The following is an 11587-nucleotide window of genomic DNA, read 5'->3' as shown; positions in this document are numbered from 1 at the left end:
TTTTGTTTCGTACATTACACATCTAAATGGATTAATTACTGAAATGGATATCAAAGAGAGAGAGAGAGAGAGAGAGGAGAGATATATAGAAAATATAAAGAAAATTCAACATTAATTATTTTCTTTTTTTAGCATTATGAAAGAGCACTTAATGGCTTTCGCCTCTATCAGAAAACAGAGGGAATGTGTGTAAATAGCACGTCGATGGAATGCGTACTTTCCATGAAAATTTAAATTTTGTGGAATTCTCCGATTATGTTTTCCTCTCTTGTTGCTCACAATGTCATCATGAATAAGTAGTTATAGTCTCCTTATCCAGCAGTAACTGCACTGAAACTTTTTAAATTCATAACTTCTGAATCGACTGTCTGATTTTCTTCAAACTTCGATCAAATGATATACATGTATTCTACTGATCAGATGATGCTACTTTCACTCAATCCAAATTTATATTTGGGATTACTGAGTACAGGCCGATGTTTTTTTTAAACGCAATTTTCGCAACATCCAGGTGGTTACCAGCAGTAGTTAATTTCTCGTTTCTTTGAAAGTTGTACACATGTATTTTTCCTGTCACCTTTCTTTCTCGCCCACTCTCTCGCTCAGATACAGATCTCGAGGCTCTCCACTAAAGTGTATGTCTGTATATTATTGTTATGTATATATTTCATTGTATCATATACTAGTACTAGTATGTGATTTGTTACAGCAGGGCTCCCTTGCGGCTTGAATGGGACTACCCTGCTTTTATCAAACAGTTTTTCTTTTCTTTTCTTTTCTTTTCTTTTCTTTTCTCTTCTTTTCTCTCTTTTTTTTCCTTTCTCTGTTTTGAAGGTCATTCAAATTGCCAGTGGATGAGATAGGCTTTCTGGATAACTGTTGCACAATGTGTTGCCATGGTAACAGTACATTTTGAATGAAAAATCATGTTAAAAAATATGGATTTGGAGTATTTGGTTTGAAATTTGGCATATGTAATCATTATGATTTAGATGTTTAAATTTTTGTTATGTTATATATGTGGTTGAAAAGTGCGTTGCCATGTTAACAACATCATTTGAATGAAAATTATAGAATAATACTGCCTTTTTTTAGTTTTTTAGTATTTGATTTGAAATTTGGGATATGATATGATCTACATAACATTGTATGATATCATAGTTGTGTAGATTTTTATTTCATGTTATACATTGTGTTACCATGGCAACGGCGTTTTCACTGACAAACACAGAAATTACCGATATATTTATTTTTCTCAGATTTTGGGCATTAGACAAGAGATATGATATACAGCTGTATATGTGAATGCCAATGGGCAGTGTATTCGTATTCTTATTCTATGTTGAGTAACATATTATTATGTTCATAAGTTTGTTATTAGTAAGAATATAATAAGATGGTTGCTGGTTGGGTTCATTTCTTCCCGCTTTGGGTGGGGATATTTATCACTCTCAGTGAAAGTTTTAATTCTTGATGAAATTTATGGTTAATTGTTTGGTCATGATAGTTACGTAGGCCCATCACCATGTTATTATTGCTTGTTTGACTAGTAAGCGTGTAATTGTCAGTGTATAGTTTAAGTGTGACTGTATGTAGGGGACTCAGTGGAAGAATTGTACCTGTCCACATATGTGTTGTATTTAACGTATATGTCTCTGTCTTGTCAACTGTAATGTTTGTTTGTGCAGGGCCCCCAGTAAGAACAGTACTTGCCTACTGATGGGGCTACCCTGTTGAAAAAAGACTGAATAAATAAAAATAAATAAATAAATTTATAAAAAAGCAGATATAAAAAATAAATAAATAAATAAATAAACTAAAAAAGAATACAACATCTCAGTGCTGTGCACTACCGAGGTCGGTGTCAAAAGATCTAGATAAGGGGTAAAATAGGATAATTTGGGCCATCATCGTTTGAAACCGACCTCGGTGTAATATTAGTAGGCTTGGCCCATAGAGATATATACTAGTATACATCTCTATGGCTAGGCCTCATCTCTTTGACCTCTTGGGTCGGTCGGTCCCGCGGTCCTCTCTGAAAACGCGCGCGCCATTTTCAAATACGTGTCACATATTACAGACAATGTACACTAGTACTGTGTCAATATCAATGGAGATCCAATACGGCGCGCCTCGGGGATCGATAGCAAGAAGGCCAGGCGCACGGTGAAGTACGCCGGTCGGGCCCGCATGCAGGATCGAGGAACTGGGTTGCGCTTGGGCAATCACCCTTCAGGTACAGTAACTGCGACCAGCCCCAACACGCAGTGTGTAACTGTGTATACGGAGCGTCCCCGGGGTTACAGGTACAGGTGCATGCTCTTCAATTCGCTGAACGCGTAACGAAGCGTGGGTGCATAATCTTGAAGTTGAACAACGAAACTACCACCAGCATTACATTTTTGCAACGTTTGAATACACAGCATTCCTAATCTGATACACTATGGCCGAAAAACGTTTGTGTCTGATCGCCGCGGCATGCACTAGCAATGGAAAAATGGGAATTGGAGTTAATGGTAACTTACCGTGGCGACTTCGGTAAGTACAACTTTCTACAAGTAGACTCACACGTCTGTGTCTGTACTCTTATGTCACTGTATTGCCAGTTTACAGGTTTGATTATAGGTACCGTACATGTTTTACAGACCTATTTTAGTCTTAGACTGACTAGTCTCCAATACAATAGGGCCTACAGTGTGTTACAGATTCAACGGTACAAGAGTGTGGTAGATTTGACGTAAAATGCATTACTCAGTAAGCCAGTTCATGCTGTGCAGTGGGAGTGAGAGTATATTGCAGGTTGTGTCCATCATGATCATTGATGGGGACAGAAGTAGACAGAAAGATCCGTCTGTCCGGAGGACTCTTTTATATTTTGCCATTAACGCTGTCCTGACGGAGGGGATCCGTGAAGCCAGGAGCAGTCTCCGCGGAACATTCCCCGACGGACAGATACAGACCGATCTTTCGGTCAAGGACAGAAGCAGCAGCTGTTGATTGTAAGGCTGGTCTGACTGAGCATGCTGGGCTGGTCTGAACGAACTGGTGGTGATGCCTATATGGACTTCAAAATTTAAAAATCTAGCTCTCTCACTGGCTTAGAAGGGCATCGATGCTGAAGTGAAGAGTCCAGATGGACCATGTCAAGTCATAACCTCTAACATCAAAGAGAGTGCATATGAAGGCAAGCGTAGTAGAATCTATTCTGTGTATTCATCACAGTCTTCTCACTGTGAATTTGCCCAACCAATGAAACCATTGCACACACCAGGGCAGAGGTACATGTACATTTGTGTTTACGTCAATACATGTAACTATTACACCCATGCATCCGCTGCACCCATTTTATCTCGTGTGGTCATTGCTCAACATTGAAGCTTATCTTGTGCGATGATCTGGGATGACAATAACTTCGACCAGCAGCCCCATAGTTTGTGTAAAAACCAGTAGAGGAATAAATAAATCAGAAATTATGCAGGAAATTGGTATCGACATCCAACATGCAATTGCTCACATGACTATGATGTATGATTAGGGACATTTAAAAGCAATACTACTTCACGACTTTGTTAAAAAATGGTAAGAAGATATACCAGTAAGCATCTTTAACAACCACTTCCTGTATCAGACTTCATTGTTACAACAAGTGAAAATGATGATTCCATCAATTTCCAAACTTGTAGTTGTGTTTAACATTAAGAAGTGGAAATTACATTATGTATTTTCATAGTCTTTCTGATCATTTCTGTTTTCTGTGTTCAGACAGGAGATGGCATACTTTGACAGAATGACATCAACTGCCATGACGGAAGGAAAACAGAATGCAGTCATCATGGGAAGGAAGACATGGTTTTCAATACCAGAGAAATTCAGGCCCCTGAAAAACAGAATTAATGTTGTTCTCAGTAATTCCCTCCAGTAAGTATTTTTGTCAACCAAGGTCAGTGCTTCAGCCAGTCTCGGTTCCTCTATCCATCTCACCTTTTCTGCTTTTGTGTCATTTTTTTTCTCGTAACTGAACCTTATATTTTGCTGTGTTAACTGAGACAGTTGCAAACTCACTTGAGTGAACATGAGGCATCAGATATTAAATCTAGTTCCATACAATGTACAATTAACCCATTGAGGACAAGCTGATTTTGCTAAAGAATTTATTTCCCAATAGACACCTGCCTGAGTATACTCGGGACTAGTCTTTAACAGGTTAAATACAACTGTATGAAAAGCCTTGCCATATGCATCTTCTATGGTGTCCACAGTTCTACCAGATCACTGGGCTGTTCTCCTAGATGGAATGAAGCTTCTCTTCCTGAAAATACATATTATGATGTGACATGAAACAAAAATGATATAATCTTGGTCTCGAATATAATAGAAAATTATACATATTTAGAGTAAAATCTTTGATGAATGATAAGAAAGATGTGAAAATAGTCATACCGGTAACGGTAATTGTGGTGCTGTGCAATAGCATGCAGATGTATTTCCCATGGAGTGGCAGTTTGTGGTGAATTATACTCAGTGTTTAATTTTCCCTAGGTGCAGAAGATGAGGACTGATTTTAATTCAAGGCACCCTATCTATATGAGTGATACCAGTAAAGATCCAATTTTAGTTGGCAAGAGAAGATGTGCTGATTTTAAAAAAAGAATGACTGGCCCAGAATGAGCAGTTACATGTCAGTCATTGTAAAGCTCTTGAACTTAGGCATTGAGTGTTTTATGCAATCTTCTTTCAGGGAGTGTCCGACTGGTGCAGACCACCTGTGCCCTTCACTCTCTGAAGCTGTGAAGCTCCTCTCATCTCCTCCAGAAGTCGAGTCAGTTGACATGGTCTGGGTCATTGGAGGTTCGAGTGTCTACAAGGTAAAGGAGATCTTTATGCATTAAATTGGCAACTCTTGATTTCTCCGCACATCCTGTATTCAAGATACTACATGTAAGCACTCACCCAGTTGCCTGGGGCAAGTGAAAATCAAAGTCGGGCAAGTGTTTTAGAACAATGAGAAAAAATGCCCAAATTGGGCAGGGAATCAGGGAATCATATCAGGGAATGTTCTGCTGTCTGATAGATTTAATATTCTGTTGTAAAAAGTGTGAGAGTTAACCAAGATAAAGGATGAATTGCCCACTACCTATCTAAAGCAATCATTACCCTGATTTTGGCTGAACTTTATAGTTCAAACATGAAATGATGAAAGTAATTTACTAAGAACTTAGCAGTATTGATTTTCATTTTCATGAAGGTTGGCATTTCTGGTGAAATTTAAGATGCTACATGGGTCAATATTACCAAACCAAACATGGAACGTCACCTTAAGGTCAAAGGTCATAGGTCATAGGCGGGGTCAATGAACTTCCAGGAATTAGAAAAACAGCAATTTCTTCTACGCGAATGGACAAGACACACTTTGGCACTCGCCTTGTTTTTTTTGTTTGGGTTTTTTTTTTTTTCTTGCATATGATTGTGTTACATTGAATTAAATGACACATGACAGAATATTCTTCCAGAGTTTTAGTTTTGTAGTGCTTTGAAACAAACTCATTTTGGTTTGGTGTGACACCACATACACTTGTGGAACAGTATTGTTTACAGTGCACTCCCGTTATAACAAACAGGGTTACAATGAAAATCTTGTTACAACAACGTACAATTCCAGGTCCCACAATCATCAACTATATTCTTATATACTTGATTGTTCAGCTATAACAAAATTTCATTATGACAAAAGAAAACTGCCATTCCAGAGGACTTCATTATAACAGGAGTCACCTGTTTACTGTATATTACATCAAAAGATGAGGAGGAACAACTGTATATGCCACATATTTAGATAGGTTTTTATTTTCATGAAATTTGCGAGTCGGGTGCTATTCGCAAATTTAACAACGCATGGAATTATTAACTCTGATCTAGATATTTATATGACATTTTAACATTATAACAGGAGTCACCTGTTTACTGTATATTGCATCAAAAGATGAGATGGAACATACACTGTATGTTATACGTCATATATTTCATGAGGTTTTTATTTTTGCGAGTCTGGTGCTATTAGTGAATTTAGCAACACACAAAATTATTTACACTGATCTTGCAATGAATGCGACTTGCACAAATATTTTGCTCCAGTCATAACTGTACTCCATCATCACGAATTTGACCACTTGCAAAATTGCTGGGAAGTCCTGATTAGTGAAAAATTAGGCTCGCTAAATATGTGGCATACACAGTATGACATGATGACACACATTAATGATGACATTTGTTTTGATCCATGCAGGATGCGATGGAGTCCCCCCTCTGCCATCGGATCTACCTCACCAGGGTGATGAAAGAGATTGAGTGTGATACCTTCTTCCCCGAGTTCGACCTGAACAGATTCAAGCTAGTCACGTAAGTCTGTGTCTCTGAGCTACAGACATACAAGAGAAAAAGAGAGACATTGCTTTCTTGATGTTGCTGTTAGCAAATCTTGTACTCAATGTAATAAACATATGTTCCTTTGTACAGTTTGTTATTTTATTCATATCGTAGGAAGAGCATAATACTGTATACACCAAATATTTTGTGAGACTTAACCCTATTCTAACTGGGCTATTTGAGACCAAGTTTTTATGTCAGTTTGACCCCCTTCAGATCTCGGCCGCCAATCGCGCAATTGCCGCAAAATTTTGCTGAAACATAGAGCTGGATGTCAACAATAAGATTATATAGTGATGCAACAGAAAAATATTAATAATTTTTTGTCGAGCCCACCGGAGGTGAGGGGAGACTAAGGGATCGCCTGTGGCGTCTGTCCGTCCGTCGTCCATCTGTCCATCCGTCCGTCGTCTGTCCGCAACGCTACAAAAACTTCAATAACTCTTTACTCTGGGCTTTAATTGCAATCAAACTTCGAGGGAAGAGGGGTCATACAAAGTTTCACATTTTACCATATATGAAGGTCACCTCAAAGTCAAAGCTCACAGGCAGGGGTCAATGAACTTTAGGGCCCAATGTTAAGTTTTTATGGCGCGTTTCTATTATGGGTCATAACTTTTGATCCATAATTTCATTTGTGACCAAACTTGGATGGTAGATGTCCCTTGGGGAGTGGATGGTCACCACAAGGTCAATGGTCACAAGCATGGGTCAACAAACTTTTAGAGCCCAATGTTAAGTTTTTATGGCGCGTTTTTATTATAGGTCATAACTTTTGATCCATAGGTCCGTTTGTGACGAAACTTAGATGGTAGATGTCCCTTGGGGAGTGGATGATCACCACAAGGTCAAAGGTCACAAGCAGGGGTCAACAAACTTTTAGAACAGAATGTTAAGTTTTTATGGCGCGTTTCTATTATGGGTCATAACTTTTGATCCATAACTCCATTTGTGACTAAACTTGAATGGTAGATGTCCCTTGGGGAGTGGATGGTCACCACAAGGTCAATGGTCACAAGCATGGGTCAATGAACTGTTAGAGCCCAATGTTAATTTTTTATGGCACGTTTCTATTATGGGTCATAACTTTTGATCCATAGGTCCGGTCCGTTTGTGACCAATCTTGGATGGTAGATGTCCCTAGGGGAGTGAATGGTCACCACAAGGTCAAAGGTCACAGGCAGGGGTCAACAAACTTTAAGGGCCCAAAGTTAATTTTTTATGGCATGTTTCTTTTTTGCTATAAATTTTTACCCTTTTATATCTCTTTTTATCTGTTATATCTCTTTTTTTTTTATCTGTCATATCCATTCACGTACAATTTCTTGTACACGAGTGGGCAAGACACATTATGGCACTTGCCTTGTCTATTTTTAGCTCACCTGAGCCGAAGGCTCAAGTGAGCTATTGCGATCGCTCTTCGTCCGGCGTGCGTCGTCCGTCGTGTGTAAACTTTTACATTTTCATCTTCTTTTTGAGAACCCCTGGACCGATTTTCACCAAACTTGGCAGGTAGCATCCCTAGGGGAATAGGATCTCAATTTGTTTAAGTGGGCACCATACCCCACCTAGGGGGCCCCCAGAGGGGCCCAAACCCCCCAAAATTAAGGAATCTTAAAAAATCTTCTTCTCTAGAACCAGAAGTGATAGAGCTAAGTTAATACTATAAATTAGTACATTGATGACTGTAGTTTCAAGTTTGTTCATGGCGGAATCAGGGATGCCCCCCTTGGAACCCAGGGGAGGGGGATGGGGAGGGGTCCTAATGGGGCCCAAATTGTACATTTTCATCTTTTCTTTGAAAATGCCATTATGAATTTTCACCAAAGTTGGCATGTAGCATCCCTAGGGGGAAAGAATCTCATTCCCATCAAATGGGCACCATGCCCCACCTTAACCATAAGTTTAACCATAAGTTTCCAATGTTCTCAGGTAAGAGTCTGCAAGAATGCGTGGAAGGTGAACTTGCGATACTCAGGTGAGCGCGTGACCCCCGGGTCTCTTGTTAGTAAATTAATTATGCAACTTTATGCATTAATCAATTTTTTGCCAGTAACTCCATTAAAAAGGCTGAAGGATTGCTAAATTTTTGTATCAGAATTCCTGAAGACACATCAAACAATTTTCTTGCAAAAACAGAAGTACAATCAAATTTGCTATCTCTTGTTTTTTATTGTTTTTTTGAATTTCTAACGTATTTTATTTTTTTACGACCTTTTTGTTGTCTATTGTTTTTTGCCAAGGTTTGTTGCAAACACTTTTTCGCGCTTATTTACATAGGAATTGATTAATTACAATTGTTAAAAATTGAAATAATGTAATTTGTATCAATTGAAAAAAAAACACACAATTTGCATTGGATTTGCACACAATATCAAGAATTTGAACTGTTTTGGTGTTGACATGCATTGCAAAACACGATGTAACTTCATAACGGTGTACCTGGACGTTGCAAATTTGGTCTCAAAATATGTGGGAGACTTCAAGGGAAAAAGTCGTAAAATGGCGCAGCAAAATCTTTGCGTGTTGCAGAATTTTGGGGGGAAATGTGGGGGGGGGGGTTAATTTGACCAGTTACTGATTATTTGAAGAATTGTTGGCCATGGGGTCAAAGGGCAAGGATCAATGGTCCAGTGAAAATGCAAATATTCCCAAATACTTGCTCTCTTAAACAATTTAGCCATCAGTCCAAAGAAACCAAGTTCAAGGAAAGTAAACAGTTAAAACATTTGTTACAGACATATCATTTCCATTTTTTGCCAGTTATGTGAAACTGTCGTCTCACATTGTCAAGACATAGTCTGTATTAGGAGAACCATGCAATGTGACGGAGGCATACCGCCATAGTGACATTTCTAGTTAAAAGCTTGTAAGGCCTGTGAACAGGAAGAAGACCCCTGAAGTGTGAGTCTCACACCTAATACATGAGACTTGATAGGTGTACAACATCTCGTTACACCCAGTCTCAATATACTGAGCTTCCTCATGTATTACATAGAACACTGTGGTGCCATTGTTCTCTGTAACATACTTCCATTTATCCCCAGCTATTGTTAAATCCAGATTTGGGGAAACAGTCTTTTTTTCAATTCAATTCAATGTTTTATTTCATTTTTTGACAAGAACATATAAACATCACTTCTTTTTTTTTTAGAGTCTTAGCTCTAAGAAGGCAATCGTGACTTTAATGCTGAAGGGGGAAAAATCAGAAGAGAGAAGAATTATTTCATTCACTTTCATTTGATGACACAGCCTCCTCCAACCCTTTCCCACCCTGAAGAAAGAAAGAAAATTGTATTGTTGTGGTATTTATATCATGATGGAATTAATGTTTGCTGTAGGACTCAATTTGAAACTCATCAGATGAAAGGATGCACTGTCACATCAGGTTTTCAGAGGACCCATGAGTAAGATTAAAATTTTTCATTCCTCACTTTTATTTTTCCAGGGACCCTACCGTCACCACTGAAGAACAGGAAGAGAAGGGTATCAAATTCAAATATGAAATATATGAGAGTGCGTAAAAGGTATTACAATTGCGGGTTTACCTAATGCAGCAATTGCACAAAGATCACAAAATCTTAGCATGTTATCTTGTGTATTCTTTGAGCTGAGCATGAAGTGTTTTCTGTCCTACAGCTAAACAAGTAAACAAGACCGATAACAGAAAATTTTTTCCTTTTCTGAAGTACAATGCTCTTCTGGCATCCCACAAAGTTATGTAGCATTCAGAATGTAAAACTGCAGTGAGACATTACAGACTTAAAGACTTACAGCTACATTGCAAGTGTTCAAGGATGGAATGATGCAAAAAAGTTAAAAAAAAACCCAACAACAACCCAACAAGTCCTTTCCTGCAGAACATCTTAACATATAATGATGAGATCAGAGAGCAAGGGAACTAATCGCTTTTCAATTGTATGATTTAAAGGGGATGGCTAGTAACCGATCAGTGGGAATCAGTGGGAATGCTGAGGGATGATTGTTCCAATCCTTGTGGGATTCATTTAAGAGTACATTATATATCTACTGTAGTGTGAAAATTATTTGCTTCAGAACGGTCTCATATTCAAGTAATGTGCAGCTTAATGCCCCGTCACTGACCAGGGACGCTAACCTGGAAACATTAAACTGCACATTACTTGAATATGAGACCATTCTGAAGCAAATAATTTTCACTCAACAATAGATATATAACGTACTCTTAAATGAATCCCAAAAGGATTGCAACAATCGTCCTCCAGCATTCCCACTGATTCCCACTGATCAGTTACTAGCCATCCCCTTTAAGTCATAAGTGCGCAGAGAAGAGGGTGATTGATCTATTACTGCAATTTTATAAATTCGTATTGTAAGAGGCTGGTCACCCATTTCTATCTCTGCAGCATACAGACTTTAACACCCCACTAAAGCAGGTCTCCCCTTTTCCACAGAAGGCTCCATGAAAATAGACAGCATATGTACTGCCATGTTTTTATTTTTGTAAATTTCATGAGTCAGGTGCTGTTTTTAAATTCAAAACATGAAAATATTGATTCTGATCCTGACAGTGCCTGTGACGTGCATGTGTACATTCTCTGTCTACTGCTGTACGCCACAATCACATTCAACCACTGAATATGAATCTACACAAGCACATTCGTTAAACCAAATCTGTTATTTGAATCTAAAGCTACTGTAAAATCGTTTATTGTTAGCACAGATAATTAATTGCACTTTGTAGAGGACATTAACTCCTAGCTGTGAAAAAAAGGCAGCTCTCCAATTTGATCTGCACAAAGAACTGACCATTTACCATGCTGACCATTCAGATTTTGGGAGGGAAATAATGCATATGAGAGATATAATGTTATGTCTAGACCTTAATATTACCTAGAGGGCATGTTGTTCTTTGAGCATTTGAATTGACTGAGAAAATCATTGCACCTTGTTTTTTGTATTGAAAGTGACAAGCAATTGCCCCTGTTATGTGATGTAAGTACACAATTTATAACTTAATGGAAAATTTGCCAAAACAATGTTTCACTGTTCCTGTCTTTTATATAATGTATATATGTATTTCATATTGTTTCTATTACCACAACAGGCATTATTATGTTGTGCTGATCATACACTGTCCAAACTGACAGTCTAAAGTTGTCCTCCTTGTCAGGTTATTTAAGGA

At 38.3% G+C, this 11587-nt stretch overlaps 1 protein-coding gene across 1 annotated transcript; it reads left to right on the top strand.

Moving 5' to 3' along the window:
- Positions 1 to 3661: 3661 nt before the first annotated feature.
- Positions 3662 to 10349, top strand: LOC139737609 (dihydrofolate reductase-like). Its single transcript, XM_071648290.1, has 4 exons — positions 3662 to 3918; positions 4739 to 4865; positions 6284 to 6396; positions 9872 to 10349. The coding sequence occupies exons 1-4, from the start codon at positions 3770 to 3772 to the stop codon at positions 9945 to 9947; spliced, it is 465 nt and encodes a 154-aa protein (XP_071504391.1). The 5' UTR covers positions 3662 to 3769; the 3' UTR covers positions 9948 to 10349.
- Positions 10350 to 11587: the final 1238 nt, after the last annotated feature.

This window comes from Diadema antillarum, unplaced genomic scaffold (assembly GCF_040938485.1).
Source record: "Diadema antillarum isolate AM-2024a unplaced genomic scaffold, OU_Dant_1.0 seq00000696_RagTag, whole genome shotgun sequence".
Lineage (NCBI taxonomy): Eukaryota > Metazoa > Echinodermata > Echinoidea > Diadematoida > Diadematidae > Diadema > Diadema antillarum.
The sequence above is the reverse complement of the archived record's forward strand: the minus strand, read 5'-3'. Positions and strand labels throughout refer to the sequence as shown.